Raw genomic sequence first — 17,910 nt, 5'->3', positions numbered from 1 at the left:
ATCCTTAAAATTTCTCTTAAGGATATCGCCTAATATCAGGGGACGTATATCTTGATACGACACATAGCAATCTTCACCCCGAACAGCGTTTTCGCTTTGAGGGGGAAATTGGCAAAAACAGAAGGGGAGCCGTTATCAAGGTTACCCTTCTTCCCGTACTATTACGAGTATCCAGATGGCGCTGTATCCAAGATGGCGCTCATTCCTTGTAGCATTGAGCATGGTGTTACAGATATAGTATTTTCGGGAGGGATCCTGCCAAGGCCTTTTCTATAGAAAAGGAGGGTGGGTCCATCAGGACGACATGGCTATCTCACCCAAAATTAGATTTTTCGCTTCGCTCAAAATCCATTTTTTGGGCTCAGGCCATGTTGTCCTAATGGAAGGTTACCAGAGCATTATTTAGAAAGTACTGTATCTGTGGATTTTCCGAATGTACCTTAACCTCAGGACAATATTTCCTTGGTCATTTAGACCATAGAGACATATGGCGTTACCGTTATACGTCATTACTTCTAATCATGAACCATGTTACTGCTTCCTGTCCCCTGCAGGGAAGAGTCATACTAGACTTTGGAAAAAGTCTCGAGGTTTGCATATACCATATGAACAAACATAGCAACAAGAGCATACAGGTCTCACTGTATGCCAAGCCAGTCAAAGTTTGTACTCTAATACAAACCAAAAGTTTATATGAGCCAACATAGCTTCCAGAGCATACAGGATTTGCTGTATGCAAAATCAGACAATTTTGTACCCATGTAGGAACAAAGTATACATAGGCACAGAAGGTTGTACTCATGTTAGAGCAAAGTTATCCATTTTGTTCACATGTCCATATGCAGATTATTAAGGTTGAATAATACTCTCGCATATCTTTATTAATTCAAATTTGGGGCAAAATAAGATGCAAATACCAATCAATAATTTATTGGTAATAAATAAATAGTAGTTCAACATACATAAAATACCGTTAATATAATGCTAAAGAATGCAAAAGAAACATATCTAAAACAGAAAAGACCAGAAATTATTATTTTCACCTGAAAAGGAACAATTATTGCCACAAACTGAAAATTTAATAATCTTCTTATATGCATTTCTATGAATGACTGTCATTTCACACTGTGTAAGAACACACGGCACAAGTGTTATCTCTATGTTTCTTCACCTTTGATAACTGGAACAGTCCATAGTGCCACCTTGGTAACACATATCTTTTCATGTTGCACACTAGGTGTCAACACTTTCACCCGATTCTCAACAGTCCCACTCAATTCACTGTTCCTCGCAGCGCTAAGCGATATGTTTTAGCACACAACCTGCCGCCACCACATACCTTTTCAACTCTTGCACTTGCTTCGCTTAGTGCTTAAGAAATACTCTGGATGATTTCCATCCAGTATACGAGCGAAGACGCTTAAAGTCCATGTATTGGAAAAAATTCAGTGACGAAGCAATTTTTCTGGGATCATGATCTGCGGCTGTACTGTCAGGATCTGCTCTGCGAATGAAATAGGTGATCTTCGCCCTTAGTTGTTTTAGGGATAAGTTTGACCCTGAGGTTTCTCCTTTAAAGAGCTGTCCTCCCTTGAAGTCTGAAGTTCTACGAAGATAGACCTTTAGACACTCCACTGGACACAGCGAGACATCTTCCTTCAGAGGGCAGATTCTCCAGGGACCCCACCTTTTGGTAGGTAGCTCATTCTTGGCGAGAAACGTTGGGTCAGGAAAGAGATTCAGCTCTCCCGCTTCTGTGAACTGAATATGGTCCTCGTCTCTAGAAAGGGCCACTATTTCACTAACTCTGGCCCCCGAGGCTAGAGCAAACAAGAATATAACTTTCCGGGTTAAGTCTTTCAGAGAGCAATCCTAATTGTTCACTGTTCAGGCAAACTGTAGGACCTTATCCAAGGACCATGAAATGGGCTTCAAAGGTGCAGCAGGCCTAAGTCTAGCACAAGCCTTAGGGATCTTGTTAAAGATTTCATTGGATAAGTCTACTTGGAAGGTGTAAAACAGAGGTCTAATCAAGGCTGATTTACATGTTGTTATCGTGTTGGCTGCTAAACCTTGTCCATGAAGGTGAATAAAGAAGGATATACAGAAATCTGTTGAGATCTCTTTTGGTCTTCTTGCCTTGGACGAAAGCAACCCACTTCTTCCACGACGACTCATATTGTCTTCTGGTAGATTTAGACTTATATTCTTCTAAGAAGTCTATACTGTCTCTCGAGATCCCAAACCTTTTCTTAACTGCTAAGGAGAGAAAATCATGAGATGAATGTTTTGAGTTTTCTGTGATGAAGCGAAGACAGTCGACTTCTGTACTTGTTGAATCAGTACTGGGTCTAGCAGAGGGACCAGCCTCAGCTTCAGTTCCAATACTAGAGGGAACCAATTGCTCTTCGGCCACTTGGAAGCCACTAGAGCTGTCGTTCCCTGAAAGGATCTCAGCTTGTTGAGGGCCTTGAAAAGGAGGTTGGTTGGAGGGAACAGGTAAATGCAGGTCCATCCGTTCCAGTCAAGGGACATGGCATCCACTGCCCCCGCTAGCGGGTCCTCGTATGCGGCCACATAACAAGGTAGTTTCTTGTTGTCGTTCGTTGCAAAGAGGTCGATCTGCAGTCCTGGGACTTGACGTAAGATGAAGGAGAATGATCCTGCGTCTAGGGACTATTCTGACTCTATCGGCGAGAGCCTGGATAGAGCGTCCGCCGTCACATTGCGGAACCCTTGAAGGTGGACTGCTGACAAGTGCCATCTCCTCTTCTCTGCCAAGCGGAAGATGGCCAACATCACTTGTTGATTTGGCGTGATCTCGAACCTTGACGATTCAAACATCTCACTATCACCTCGCTGTCCAGAATCAGGCTTATGTGGATTGAATGGCGAGGAGACAATTTCTTCAGCGTGAGAAAGACTGCCATGGCTTCCAAACTGTTGATGTGGAAGGTCTTGAATAGAGAGGACTAAGTCCCTTGGACTTTCCGTTGGTGAGAGTGACCTCCCCATCCTTCCTTTGATGCGTCCGTGTGGATGATGACTGAAGGTAGAGGTGGTTGTAAAGGCACAGACCTCTTCAGGTTCTTGGCCTTCGACCATGGCTTGAGAAGTGATCGTACTCGAGTCGGCATCGGTCTTCTTAGATCTCTTCGAGCGTTTGATGCGTATCTTCTCCAGACTCCTGACGCATCTTTTAGCTGTGCTCTTAGCACCGGGTCTGTCACTGATACAAGCTGAAGGGAGCCCAGCACTCTCTCCTGTTGGCGTCTTGATATCCTGTCGGATTTCAGTAGTCTCTTGACAGATTCCGCTATCTCTCTCCTCTTCTTTGGTGGAATGGAGAGATAGTATGACTTTAAGTTCCAATGTATTCCTAGCCAATGAAACTCCTGAGGTGGAGATAGTCGAGACTTTTTGACGTTGATCTTGAATCCCAGATGTTCCAGAAACTGGATCACTTTCTTGGATGCTTGCATGCATTCCGTTTCGGATGCTGTCCACACCAGCCAATCATCCAGGTAGGCTACCACCTGGACACCTTCTAGGCGTAGTTGTTGAATGACTGCGTCTGCAAGCTTTGTAAAGATCCTTGGGGCTATGTTTAGTCCGAAGGGCATGGCTCTAAAGACGTATTTCTTCTTCTGTAGCCTGAATCCTAGGTAGGAGGAGAGTGGGCAATTGATTGGAATATGCCAATAGGCATCTGCCATGTCTATGGAGACTGTGTACGCCCATTTTGGCAGCAGGGTCCTTATGTGTTGAAGGGTTAACATCCTGAACTTGTAGTTTTCTATGAACTTGTTGAGTGGCAACAAGTCCAGAATGACTCTGAGTTTGTCTGAGTCCTTCTTGGGAACACAAAACAGCTTTCCTTGGAATTTAATAGACTTTGCCCTCCTTATCACCCGTTTGCTCAAGAGTTCTCGGGTATATTCTTCCAGGACGGGGTTGGAGTGTTGGAAGAATTGAGGGAATGATGGTGGAGCTGTCCTCCAGCTCCAACCTAGTCCATTTTTTATTAGGCTGTGGGCCCAGGGATCGAAGGTCCAACGATCACGAAAACTTTGGAGTCTTCCTCCTACCGGAAGCATCTCATTGGTTCGGTTTTCCGGAGGACTTGCCTCCTTGACCGCGTCCTCCCTTACCCCCTCTTCCTCTTGAGGGGCGTCTAGAGGAGCTTCTATTTGACCTTCTACCTTTAGGGCGAAAAGTAGTGGTCTGCTTCTCATAGGCCAGAGTAAAGGCTGGTGAATGGGCCACCATCTGCTGGGGTACCATCTGGTAGGTGGGTTGGGGTTGTGCCACCATCTGGGGCACCGCGGTCATTGGAACTGCGCGATGTTGTTGTTGCCTGACAGGGCGAGAGGGCAACCTTGGTCTCTTCGTCTTCCTCTTTGGTTGGGGACCCTCATCCGGGGAAGACTTCCTCTTAGCCGACATGCCCCACTTTTGGAGAAGATTCCTGTTCTCCGTGGCAGCCTTGTTGACTACTTACTTGACCACTTCACCTGGGAAGAGGTCTTTTCCCCAGATATTGGAAGATATCAGCTTCCTGGGTTCGTGCTTCACCGCAGCCGAAGCAAACACAAACTCCCTACATGCTCTTCTGGCCCTAACAAAGCCATATAGGTCCTTGACCAGCGTTGCCAAATGTGATTTGGCCACGACCATGAACATGTCTGGGGATCTATTATCACTTGCCATTGCCTCCAAGGTAATTTAGAGGGACAGAGATGCGGCAAGCCTTTCCTTTGTCTCTTGCTCCCTACGCAAGAGAAAGTCAGACAACTTAGGGAGGTTTTCGCTGAACTCGCATCCAGCAATATCCACCTCCAACTTCCCAACTGAGAAGGTAAGATGTATTTCCTTCCAGTCTTTGTCATCCGTAGGCAGAGCTAGGGATAAAGGTCTATACTCCTCAAGTGTAGGGCAAGGTTTCCCAGCTTCTACTGCCTTCATAACTGCCTTAAACCCTTTTTCTGCAAAGGGAAAGGCCAGTTTAGCTGGAGCAAGAAAAGAAGGGTGTTTCTTACTCAGGCCTGGCACTTTAGAATTAGTGAAGCCCCTGTCTTTCAGACTGCTTGCCATCAAAGCTTGAGCTTTCCCATGGTCAAAAACTATGACCTCTTTCGGCTCTGTCTCCTCCTTGGACACAGGTTCTGCCTTCAGACGGACGAAGCAGTCTGGGCAAGACTCAAAGCTGGGCCAATAGTCGACATCCTCAATGAGGACAGCTCCCAGCTTCTCTGAGATGAAGATCTTCCCGTTTGTAATTGGCATGTACTCTGCATGCCTCCAAGGGTTTACTTCGGAACACGAAGGAAGATCCTTCACATTGAGTCTTGTGAGACCCACAGGGCGCTGGAAGATGGTGCATCTCCTTCCTCAGTGCAGCATCCCTTTCTTCGTTTTGCTTACAAAGACTCTCCTTCATTGTTATGAGACTAGCCAGGGCTTTTCCAACCCGGCCGGCACCTGTCGGCCAAGGTAACCCTGCTGGCAGCTCGCCGGCGGCCGGCGCACTAGTCCACCCGGCGCCTTGCCGGCTGGGGTAGTGGCCGGCAGCATCAACCCGGCCGGCACCTGCCGGCCAAGCCAGTTCTGCCGGAAGCTCACTAGTAGCCGGCGCACTAGTCCACCCGGCACCTTGCCGGCTGAGGTAGTGGCCGGCAGCACCAACCCGGCCGGCCACTGCCAGCTAGGTTAGTACCCAATGGCACTAGCCGATAGAGAGAGAGAAAGCAAGGAGTGAAGGGTGCCTTATTGAATGTGTATTAACAGTAAATAAGGATGTAAGTGCTCAGTCTTACTACCTTCCTCCAGAATGAGAGTTCAAATGGAAGGGGAGAATGTATCATTCAGGCTTCCACCCACACATAAACCATTGCCGGTCTCTGCCGGCCACTGGTATGTGATTGGTAGTCCAAGAGAGGACTGAAGAACACTCTACAATAAAGGGATCTCCTGCCGGCAGCCGGCCCAGCCAGCACAGGAAGGAGTCCCGGCCAGCCCCACAACCCACCGGCAAGCGGTGAGATTGTAGGATGACGGCCAAAGGGTTGCGATGGCTAGGCCATCACTAAAGGACAAAGGTGGGGGGAGGGTCCTGTATGGGGTGTGGAAGGAGCCGGCAGGATTGCCGGTCCATCCACACCTTTAAGAAACTGTTTCAGTATCGGCGCCATCCCAGGCGGCAGGAGAATATCTATTCTCCAGCCTAGGGTCTGCCAATACAGTTAAGGGACCGGCAGCAAGCTTGCCGCCTCCTCTCAACAAGAGAGAAACAGAGTTCCAGTGCTGGCGCCATCCTAGGCGGCAGAAGAATATCTATTCTTCAGCCTAGGGTCTGCGAGCACAGGACTAGTCTACTAGTCCGCAGGGAGAAGGTGGCGGTATCATATAACCTCTTCAGGTGCGGCCAAGGGAGGTTTAGCCTCCTATGCCGGGAGCTTAGTCCGACAGGGGAATGACTATTCACCCTGCCAGCACAAGACTATATACAGTACTCTGAGGTTCTGACCAAAACCCAAAACCTGCTATCTGCGGCTAAGGGAAGGGACAGAAAACCATAGCCTAGTCATGCCTGAATGACAACTCGAGGCACGACCAACTAGGGTTGCAGCCTAAGGCTACCCTCAGAGGGAAGGAGGGATTACCCTTAAAACTCCACTGGAGACGAGTATTGGCTTATATAATAATTCTAGGAGATATCTATCTCCTCCTGAATTGATAAACCGATACAGGAGGGTAACCGGGGAACATGTATGAAAGTATACTAAACCCACTAGGCTAGTAGCCTAGTGGCGGGTGAGAATCGACTAACTTAATCACCGAAACTCTCTCGTATACGATCTCAGAAGAGGAAAATTTATATGCAATCAATGTATCTTACATGTATAAATTGCCTAAATAGCTTCATTTAAATTTAATAACACTAGGAATGTCTATTATATCATGCATGAAAGTAATCTAAAACGCCTAGGCTAGGAGGCCTAGCGTAAGCAAGGTTTGGTTACCTAAATCGCCGAAACTATTACAAATACAATCGGCATAATATAATTAATTCCTAGCAATAAAGACTGAATAGCTATAGATATTCATGCTATTTATACCGAGAAAGTCGTTTTGGCTAACTAAATAACTCATGCGTTACGAACGACAGCGTCCATGACGCCTCCGGTTCAGGCAGCAGCTCTTTCACTTAATTTAACCTAATTTCATTTTGAGGCAAGAGCTAAAATTTATACAATGTAAAGATCAAATACTCAACTTTCCAGAGGCAGAAGAGGCTGGAGATTGCATGATAAATCTAACGAGATAAGCGTAATCACGAGAGCGAACAGGAAAATCACCGAGCTAGTAGCGCTACACTTATAGGAATGAAACATGGCGGCGACGATGGCGCCATCTAGATGCTCAAAGTACGGAGGAAGGGTACCTTGATAATGGCTCCCCTTCTAATTTTGCCACTCTCCCCCTCGAAGCGAAAACGCTATTCGAGGTGAAGATTGCTGTGTGTCGTATCAAGATATACGTCCCCTGATAATATGCGATATCCTTAAGAGAAATTTTAAGGATATTTGCACCAGGAGTTAGAATTCTGGAGACCTAAAGGTAAATTCTCTGGGAATATCATTGTAGTCAAATATACCCTAGGAAGCTAATTATAGGAACCTTCCATCAGGATGACATGGCCTGAGCCCAAAAAATGGTTTATAACACCTTGGGCCCCTTGATGGACAAGTAGCAGGTGGTGAGGACAGAGTTAACCAAGTCTTTCCTCCATCTATGGGACAACAGCTCCTACGGTACTCTGCAAAGCTGACCTCCACTGTCGGCAGGTATAACCGTTTTCCTTGTGTAACTTAGTATAGATTAATATACTTGTTGCATAACCATACTACCTGGTGAGGTGGGATTGGGTAACGTCATTGGCTGCGTTTCTAAGAATGTGTTCTATAGACTATTCACACTGCTAGCATCACACAATCACCAAAATTACTAAGGCCACTAACCATGCTTTGTACGTCCATTTTAGCGGGGGTGTCAGGGTTTCACTCTGTTATGTGCAAAGCCCATACGGTAAAACCTCAGGTCAAAGACCAGCCACTTTGTCAGGACTTCAACCCTGAGTCATCTCTATTAAATTGCGTTAGGTCTGTTAGTGACAGAAAAAATTACAAATTTGGAAGTACTGTAATTTGTATTTTCCTAACGTACAAACCTTTAGCTATTTAATGAAATTGTCCCACCATCACGTGTCCCCATTAGTACTGCCTGCAATCAAGAGCGATAAAAAATACACAGGTGCGTGTGAGATGGGTGGCCGGCTATCCCCTCCCAACCCTTACTGCTAACTAGCGGTAGGGTAGTTCCACCTCGCTAAAAAGTCTTATGGCTAGTTTCAGCTTCACCGAAAGGATAATCCATATCAAATAGCCAAAGGTTTGTATGTTAGGAATAATACAAATTACTTCCAAATTTGTCAAATTACACTCTTTGAGGCACATTTGCATTTTTTAAGAATATTTCTGTTTTTCAGGATCAAACAGATTTTGATAAAGTCAATAGTCTAGCACAAAAAAGAAGGATTCACATGGATAACATGAATTGTATGGCACCTAATTGTACAAAAAGGAACCATAGGAAAGTGACTGCTGTAGTAGTTGGTGCAGGTAAGATATATAGACTCTCTCTCTCTCTCTCTCTCTCTCTCTCTCTCTCTCTCTCTCTCTCTCTCTCTCTCTCATCAAAGTACATTTTTTGTACTTTTAGTTAATGTTGATTGTTTATTTAGTTTAATTTTACTAAATAATAAAGTACAGTTGTGCAACTCCATGGCACATGTCAATATCAGAATATTAGTACAGTATTACCACTGTTTGTTCCATAACTGGAATACAAACCTACGCAATTTATTTAGGGGTATTACTTTTTACGAACTGAAATGACGAGCCATTAAAATTTAGGGAGGGCTAACTCCCGCTCACACACCGGTGATTTAGCTCACTTTACTTTTGGCTCGTATGGAGACCGGTTGTGACCGCTCTTCCTCCTAGCCTATTTTGGACTGCCATTAATTTTTGTCTTTTAACTTACTTTTTTATTATATATATATATGTATGAAAACATTCTTAATGTTTATGTATATATATAGAAATGTTGTAACTTAAACTTGTCAGTGTTTCTGCTGTGCATGTGATAGCGTATACAACAGGTTCTCAAGACACTTGCGTAAGGCCGGGGAGCCTTCTCTTCCGATCCCTCCCCCCTTGTCCATCGGTCTTCCCGTCGGCGGATAACCTAGCGTTCACTCAGCCGCCGCCGCAGGTGAATCGTCAATGTTTGGACCCTCTTCGTTAAACTGATGTCCTCGCCTTTCATGGGCTTCCGACAGTATACTAACGGGGGAGCACCTTTCCTGGTCACGGGTTAGGTTGCACTTCCAATTGTTTTTCTTAATTATTTAAGTGAAATTCCAATTTTTTGTAATTCATCTATTCACCTTCCTCTCTATGGGGAACACTTCCCTTTGGAGGATCAGTGGTTCTTCCTATTAGTGAATATTTTTAGCTGATTTAAATAATTGTATTTCTTGTTTTATTACAGTTACTCTCCGCTCCCCTTCTCCCGTCGATGTTGACCAGGGAAGGCAGGGCCCAGCTTTTATTTTAGGTGTTCCTCCCGGGGGAGTTTTTGTTACATAATTTATTTTATTTTTCCTCAGTTGGCGATGCAGAACGCCTCAACGGAGAAAGTAGGACTTCTCCAAAAGGTTGGTGTGACTTCCATGAGAGACTCAGTGCGTTCCGTTTTTTCAACTGCCGTCGCTACAGTGGCTGCCCTATCACAATTAGGTGCTTTTACTGAAAGGTTGGCCACTCTTATAGCGCCCGACACAATGGTTTTTCCCTTTGCTTTGAAAGCCTTTTTTGCTGAGGAATAGGCCTTCAAGGAGTGTAAGTCTCTTCCGATCTTGGAAGAAGGGAAACCTGGGTCGCTCGTTCTTCCCCTTGACATTGAACACGGGTTGGATATTCAGTTTACTTTTGTTGAAGGGAAAATTAGATAAGGATATAGCCTGCTGGCAGTTAATGAAAGACTGCCTAATTTCCGGCACACCTAGTTAAGGTGAAATTGGAGGCTAGGGAGAGACCATCAGCTTCGATGTCTCTTCAATGCTTTGTAGAATTGATGATTGGTAATCTGTTGATGCCCCTGTCTGTAAGCTTTTGGCCCAGATGCACATGGCTACTTTTATGAAGGATCTTTTTAACTTTTTTCAGCCTCTGCAGGAAGCAGGTCTTAGCTTTCGCTATCATTTGTCTTGAACCGAAGCGCCTTATTGACGCCTGTATTGGTGTAAAGATCTTTTTCCACAGAATTTAGTAAGGAAATCTTGGATAAAGCGGCAGCAGAACATGAGATTTCTTTTCCAGAAATGGGGAAGATTTCAATAAAGAGGAATTATTCCTGAGGTTGGCCCTTAACCTGAATGGGTCCGTACACCAACATAACTTAGGAGGCCCTTCATCTCTGCTTCAGGTAGTGCAGGATCTTTTCACTGTTCCTCACCCAGTGAGTTCAAGGTCCCCAACATTCAATTCTGGATTTGAACAAGGGACCTCGTCCTCTCGTCCCCCCAAAACTGTAAGAGGGGATAGAGGTCGGTCCGTCGAAGGTCGGTAGGCCAGGGAGTCGGGGTCTCCGAAGTAACAGGGGAACTAAGGGCAAACATCCTCAACCTAGTAATGAGGATATGCCAGTAGGGGGAAGGCTTTTATGGTTCAAGGAAAGATGGCTGTTCAGTCCTTGGCCACAAAGTGTGAATTCCAGCAGTATAGGCTGCAAATTGAAGAGACAAACCCCAAAGATCAAGAGATTTTTCCAGAAATTAACACCACATCTGGTACAATGTGTGCAGGACCTTTCGGGAAGAGAGTTATCCGTTGCACGAAATCTATGAAATTTTGAGGTCGTCTATTCTGCATTGCAAAAAAAGTTTCGATAATTTCTCGAACTATATTTGACTTGTCCCATCTAATTCTATTCATTCTTTGTAACAAGTTCTGGAGGCTGACTATTTCGCAGATAAGGACCTTACTACCTCGGGGGGTTTACATCATCTCCATAGATCTTACCGATGCTTATTGGCATCTTCTGATAGGTCGACGCTTCTCCCTCTACCTTGATTCCAGGCTAGAGAGAAAGGCTTATATATTCAGAGATATGCCATTCGAGCTCCCTCAGCAAGGGAATGCACGGAAGCAGCATATCACGTTGCAAGATTCCTCCAATATCGTGGATTCCAAATAAGCTTCCAGAAGTCAAGGCTGAATTCGAATTTCCCGTGGTTAGGGATTCGTTGGAATCTAATGATTCATGCCTTCTATTCCTGCTGCCAAGAGGAAGGAAATAGCCAGGTCAGTTTGGTCTTTCATCTACTTGAGAAAGACCACCAGACGTTGTCAAGTGTTCTGGGCTCATTTCAGTATGTTTCTATAACAAACCCTCTCCTTAGGGTCAGACTCAAAGATTCAAGCAAGGTTTAGGAGAAAGGAGCTTCCACAGCTCCCCGCGATCATCAGAAGACGACCCCGGGGTTGCTTTGACAGCAACTCCGTCAGTGGTCACATGCCAGGAGTATTTTAACATGGTTCTGTTGCACTCTCCTCCTCTACAGTGTTTCTACCTACGGACACCTCACTGGACGGTTTGGGGGGGTCATGCTCCTCTCAAGAAAGTGCAATGTTGTTGGTCCAGAGTTTCAGGCAATTCCACTTCAATATTCTTGAGACCACGGCAGTCTTCTCATCCCTGCAAAGTCTATATTTACAAAACAACATTCATTTCCGTCTTGTATTAGACAGCAGAGTAATGGTTCATTACATCGACAGGCAAGGGTCAAGATCTCCCCAATTAAACCATGTACTGATTGCCATTTTTTCATTGGCATAGAGGAGGGGATCTCTGCCTGCAGCTCACCTCACGGAATCTGGAATGGGATGGCAGACTCTCTATCTCGAACACGTCCACTAGAGACAGAATGGTCTCTAGATGAATCATTCCCTTTCATGCAGGAGGTAGTCCCAGGTCTTCAAGTGGACCTGTTTGCAACAAGTCTCAACAAGACACTTAGTAATTATGTGGCACCATATGCAGATATAAAGGTGATAGGCATGGATGTGTTATTCATGAATTTGAATCATTGGGAGAAGATTAACGTATTACTACCCTTCAATCTTCTCTTGAAGGTGTTAGACGAGTTCTGTTCGTTCAGGTGGACAGCAGCCCTGGTTGCTCCTCTTTGGCCGACGAGCAACTGGTATTCTTTGTTGACATGATGAACTCCAGGATGGTACCTCTACCCAGCCCGGGCCTGTCTAAAGAAGTACAGAGGACAACTGTCTTCACTTCATCTTAATAACTGAATCTCCTTCATCTCATGATTTTTTTTTTTTTATTCAAATTCAACGGGACAAATTGGCACTTGTAGAGAATTATGGGTTAGGGTTTTCTACCTTGAGGTTACTCTTGGGCACACTATTCCATCTTATTTTTCTTTTTGTCTTCCTCTTGTCTTTTTGAAATGGTGTGTTGGGCAGACTTAATAGAAGGGCCATGGATGCCTGGTGGTTTATCAAGAGGTTGTCTTCTCCTTATTTGATTCATTTTCCTCTCAAAGCCATCCTTAATGTCCTCCCTTCAGTTGAAGTGGCTATCGTGGAGGGTATTTAGCCTTGCATGGTGTATCGGCTCCTCTTTGTTGACCAGTTTTTCTGACTTTTTCTAGTCTATGGGTTTGATCAATAACTTTATTTATGTTTCTGTGTATATTGTTTTTATTATTAATCTATTTTTTTAAGCATAATGTCTTTTTTTTTTTTTATTACCATTAATTCTTATGTTGTCTAGAGACATTGAGCAAAATCGAGGACCAGTACATCCTAGATTTCGTCAATGTCATCTACTGTATTGCAATATTCGTGGTCTTCATGCAAATATTCAAGACCTTACAGTTGCGTCCATACAGTATGATATTCTTTTGTGCTCAGAAACTTTGGTTTCTAATATGAGGCACTCGTCTGAGCTCTTTATAACTGTTTTTAAGAAGCCAATAATGTTGAAGTGTGATGCCGTCCTTAGGGCCATGGGAATGGCGGTGTAAATTAGGACTGAGTACCCTGCTTCTCATAAGTCCTGCTATGAATGTGGATGTCATGAGATTGTGTTTGATCTACCGGAATCCAGACATGGATGATTCTATCTTCAATTGTCTTCTTACCATTATGGCCAAGGTACAAGAAGATGATAGAAAGGCCTCTTTTGTCTTTGTTGGTGATTTCAATGCTCACCATAGGGAGTGGTTAAGTTCTGTTTCTCCTACCAATTACCATGGCTTAAGAGCTTTAGACTTTGCCTCCGAATTAGCCTATGAGCAAATCATAAGTGAAACTACTCACAGTTCTGGTAGCTGATTGGATCTCGTATACACTGATTCCTCTGGTGTTACAACAAGTAAGGTTGGCTCTCCAGTCGGGATATCTGATCATGCCTTGATTTCATTAGTAGTGAAGACTGAGCAGCCTGTCCATGATGTATTATACTCATGTAAGATTTATATGAAATCTCAAGCAGACTGGAATGGGATTTTGCATGATCTTCTGGGCTTGAATTGGTTACAATTGTATAGTAGTGTTGATCCTTTTGTCCCTTTGAATGAAAATTTAGTCAACATAATTGATAGTTATATCCCTTCTCGTGTGCTAAGGTACCGAGTGAAGGACAAACTGTGGTTCAATGATGATTGTAGACGTGCTTATCTGGAGAAGCAGGAGGCCTATCATCTTTGGAAGGATAACAGATCAGATTTGACCTAGAATAACTATACTCAGCTCAGATAGTTTATGCTTCAACTGAAAAGGAATACAATCTAACCATTAAAGAAACCTTTTCTGGTACAGCCAAGGAATATAGGTTGTAAATTACCCTTAAATCTGCACTCTTTGGTGTCGATCCAACAGTTCCTCCTTTGCTTAAACCAGATGGCTCAGTCATTCACTGTCCAAACGAAAAAAAAAAAGAAAAAAAAAAAACTCTTGGCTAATGTGTTTGACAGTAAACAGAGTAATGAGAAACTCAAACTTCCTCATTCCTGTTGTCCCGAGGCTAAACTAACTAGTTTAGCTTTTCGATCTCGTGAAATTAAAGCTCTCTTGATGGATCTTGATGCTTATGGAGGTGTAGACCCAATTGGTATTTTTCCTTTGTTTTATAAAGACTGCAGATTTCTTAGCTCTGAAGTTATCTGTTATTTTGTGCAAGTTAGCAAGAAGAGGAGCTTTTAGCACTTGTTGGAGAATTGGTAATGTTATTCCACAATGTAGATGTGTTTGTGGTAGCTCAGGTCCAACTGATTACCGACAGTTTCTATAACTCCCATATTATCTAAAGTTTTTGAACGTCTTCTGGCAAAACGTCTTAATAGCTTTACTGAAGGTAATCATCTGTTCCCTAGTTTGCAATTTGGTTTTCGTAAAGGCCTTTCTTACAATTTCCAATGCTGTACAGAAATACCTTGTTGTGGTCAGGAAGTTCGTATGATTGGCCTTGATTTTAGTGCTGCCTTTGACCATGTTAATCATAAGGCCCTTGTTTTCAAACTCAAACCGTTGAGTGGGTGGGTCGTTTATTTAGCATTAATAAGGGATTTTGACGAAGGAAAAATCTATTTCTGGGGAGATACCTGTGACGCCCGGTGAAAAGGGTCCTTCTTATCTCTTTTCTGATATAAATACTACCAAATATACCAGAGAAAGTTAAAGCATGGAATGCAGAGGTTACTACCCTCGCGCGAGCACCCTATGGGCATCGTGTATAAAGATAGGGCGTGTGAAAACCACTATTCACAGGTCATCTTCCATTTAGATAAATCCTTCATCAAAAGGGGGAGCCGCCACAGCGGCACTAACCAAACTCACCTGATCCACTCAGCGACGCCCGCCTCGAGCGCCATCTACGCATCCTTCTATATGAGATGGCTTGGAAAGGAAAGGGATGGGGAAAAACCAGGGAAGGGTTTCACCGGGCATCACAGGTATCTCCCCAGAAATAGATTTTTCCTTCGTCAAAACCCCTTTTCTGGGTCGACCTGTGACGCCCGGTGAAAATGTAACAGAGAATGCCTTCCAAGTCCACAAAACAAAAGGTAAAGTAAAAACGTTATGCAAAATGAAGATTATATATTAAGGAACGTACTGTCACATACAAAATAACAAATCTTTAAAATTTAAACAATGCCATGAAGGAACAAGAAAGTATACTGAACAACAGCTCAAAAACGTCATACTGGCATAGACCAGAAACATAGGTAGCAAATGGTAAATCAATAATGGCAAGAGGCAAAAACATATCAACGTAAAATGGGTACAAAAACATGGCAAACTGTACAATACCCTTGGTTACCAAAAAATATAAAATTCAAAATGATAGCTACCAAAATGACCAAGGTAACATGACATAACATAGTAATGTGGCTAAACCACCGACATAACATAGCAATAGGGCTAAAACACCGACCGAGGTGAAAGGCATCGTGGTGAGAGTGGCAGGTAGGAGGGAGAAGGACGAGAGGTGGACGAAAGGAAGAAAGGTAAGAAATTATTTGGGGGAGATGATACTCCCAGCTGCAATAGTAGGGAATTTAAGGGCCTGTAAGTTCTTTAGATAGTGGGGTTTGAAAACCATCAGGGATTTCCAACCCGTGTACTTCTTAAGGTTGTCAAAATCCATGTTCTGAAAGTATTTGATGGAGGTGGCTACAGCCCGGATATCATGTGCATGTGGAAAACATTCCGGGTTAGCTTCCTTGATAAACTAAAGGATTTGCTGTCTGATGCCTTGGATAGAAATAGTACCCCTTTATTCCCTGACAAACAGGGGGCCAGATGAGCGTGATGCAGTCCTAGCTAAAAAGGTTCGAAGCGTAGCGACTGGACACAGAGAAACATCTTGGGTTAGAGGAATAATTTTCCAAGGGGACCACCTATTTTGTGGGTCCTCATTCTTGTCCAGAAAAGCTCTATCTGGAGAGAGTAGGACTTCTCCTGATGGGAGGAAATCTAGGTTTTCATGATTACGGGAGAGAGCTGCTAATTCCGAGATTCTAGCACCTAAGGCCATGGCTGTAAGAAATAAGGTCTTCCTAAGAAGCGATATGTAAGAGCAGGATTTGTTATCGGTGTCTGAAGCGAGCTTGAGGACATCGTTCAGAAACCACGAGACCGTCTGTGGACGAACAGAAGGTCTGAGCCTAGCACAGGCTTTTGGAGTGGATGAAAAATAGGAATCTGCCAGGTCAATATTGAAACCCACATGGAAGATCTTTTTCAAAGCTGACTTGATCGTGGTTATAGTACTAGCTGCTAGGCCCTTGTCAAAGAGGGACCTAAAAAATGAAATGGGCAGGTTAGGGGTCATTCGAGTCTTCTGAATTCTTTAGAAATTCTGCTAGTTTCTTAACAGCCGAATCATATTGTCTAAGTGTGGAGTCCCTCTTGTCTGATTCGATAAAGAGGACATTTTCCGGGTCAATATTTGCGTCCTTATGGGCTGCAAATTTCATGAAATCCACAAAGTTAGGGTTTGCGCTATCCTTGAGGAATCTGACACAGTCCGCGTTTGGACCACTTGGGTCAGCTTGGGGAATGGGATCCGGAATGGGTGAAGTTTCAACTCTAGGAGGAGAGGAAACCAGCTGCTTTTCGGCCAATGAGGTGCTACCAAAGCCACCGCTCCGTGGAAGGAGCGTAGCTTGGGTAAAACTTTCATCAGAAGATTCACCGGAGGGAATAGGTAAATCCTCTTCCAACGGTTCCAATCCAGGGCTAATGCGTCCATAGCACAAGCCTGAGGGTCCAGGTTCGGGGCCACATAACCGGGAAGTTTGTGGTTGAGCTGCGTCGCAAACAAGTCTACCTGGAGACCGGGAACCAGTCTGGAGATCCACCGGAATGAATTCATGTCTAGGGACCATTCTGATTCTAGTAGTTTTGTCCTGGATAGTGAGTCCGCTATCACGTTCTGGACTCCTGCTAGGGGAGTGGCTGACAGGAACCAAGTCTTTTTGGTTGCCAAGGTAAAGATCATGACCAGGACTTGATTTTAATTGAGATTTTGATCCGCCTCTGTTTATGCAGTGGACTACTGCCGTGCTGTCGGAGACTATCCTGATGTGAGTTGAGCGTGGAGGGGATAGTTGTTTTAAGGTCAGTAATACTGCCATGGCCTCTAACACGTTGATGTGGAACTGTTTCATCGCAGGGGACCAAGAGCCCTGAAACATCTGGTGTTTGTAGTAGCCCCCCAACCACTGAGAGACGCGTCTGTGTGAATCGTCACCCGTGGAGGAGGGAATTGCAGAGGAACCGATTTGGAGAGGTTCTCTGGTTTTTACCATGGCCGGAGTCTTCGTATTAAGACTGAGGAGATCTTTGATATCTTGTCTCGTAATCCGGTTGTAGCTCTCTTTCTCCAAACTCGGTTGATGTCCTTGAGTTTGGCCTTCAATAAGAGGTATGACACTGAAGCAAATTGGAGTAAGCCTAGAACTCTTTCTAAGCCTCTTCTTGAAACCTGTTTGTTCCTGATGAAGTGCTTTGTCTTTGATGCTATCTCTTTGACCTTTTTGGGAGGAAGAGACAGTTTGTGACTTGTGAGGTCCCAGCGGATGCCTAACCATTCGAATTTGCTTGCTGGTTGGAGGTGAAATTTTTGCAAGTTGACTTGAAATCCTATCTTGTGCAGAAACTGAACCACTTTGGTTGTAGCCTCGTGGCATTCTTGAATCGGCCATGCCCAGATGAGACAGTCTTCCAGATAAGCTATCACCATGATTCCCTGGCT

General features: G+C 44.3%; 1 protein-coding gene across 2 annotated transcripts in view; it reads left to right on the top strand.

The window, feature by feature from the left end:
• The first annotated feature begins 8,526 nt into the window (after positions 1-8,526).
• Positions 8,527-17,910, top strand: part of LOC137620746 (putative oxidoreductase YteT) — a 172,059-nt gene continuing 162,675 nt past the window's right edge. Inside the window, exon 1 of one of the 2 annotated variants that reach the window (XM_068351127.1) lies at positions 8,527-8,681. In XM_068351127.1, coding sequence (XP_068207228.1) covers positions 8,603-8,681 — 79 coding nt within the window. In that variant the 5' untranslated portion in view covers positions 8,527-8,602. The remainder of the gene's footprint in view (positions 8,682-17,910) is intronic. The other variant, XM_068351126.1, reaches the window with a different exon arrangement.

This window comes from Palaemon carinicauda, chromosome 27 (genome assembly GCF_036898095.1).
Source record: "Palaemon carinicauda isolate YSFRI2023 chromosome 27, ASM3689809v2, whole genome shotgun sequence".
NCBI lineage: Eukaryota > Metazoa > Arthropoda > Malacostraca > Decapoda > Palaemonidae > Palaemon > Palaemon carinicauda.
The sequence above is the reverse complement of the archived record's forward strand: the minus strand, read 5'-3'. Positions and strand labels throughout refer to the sequence as shown.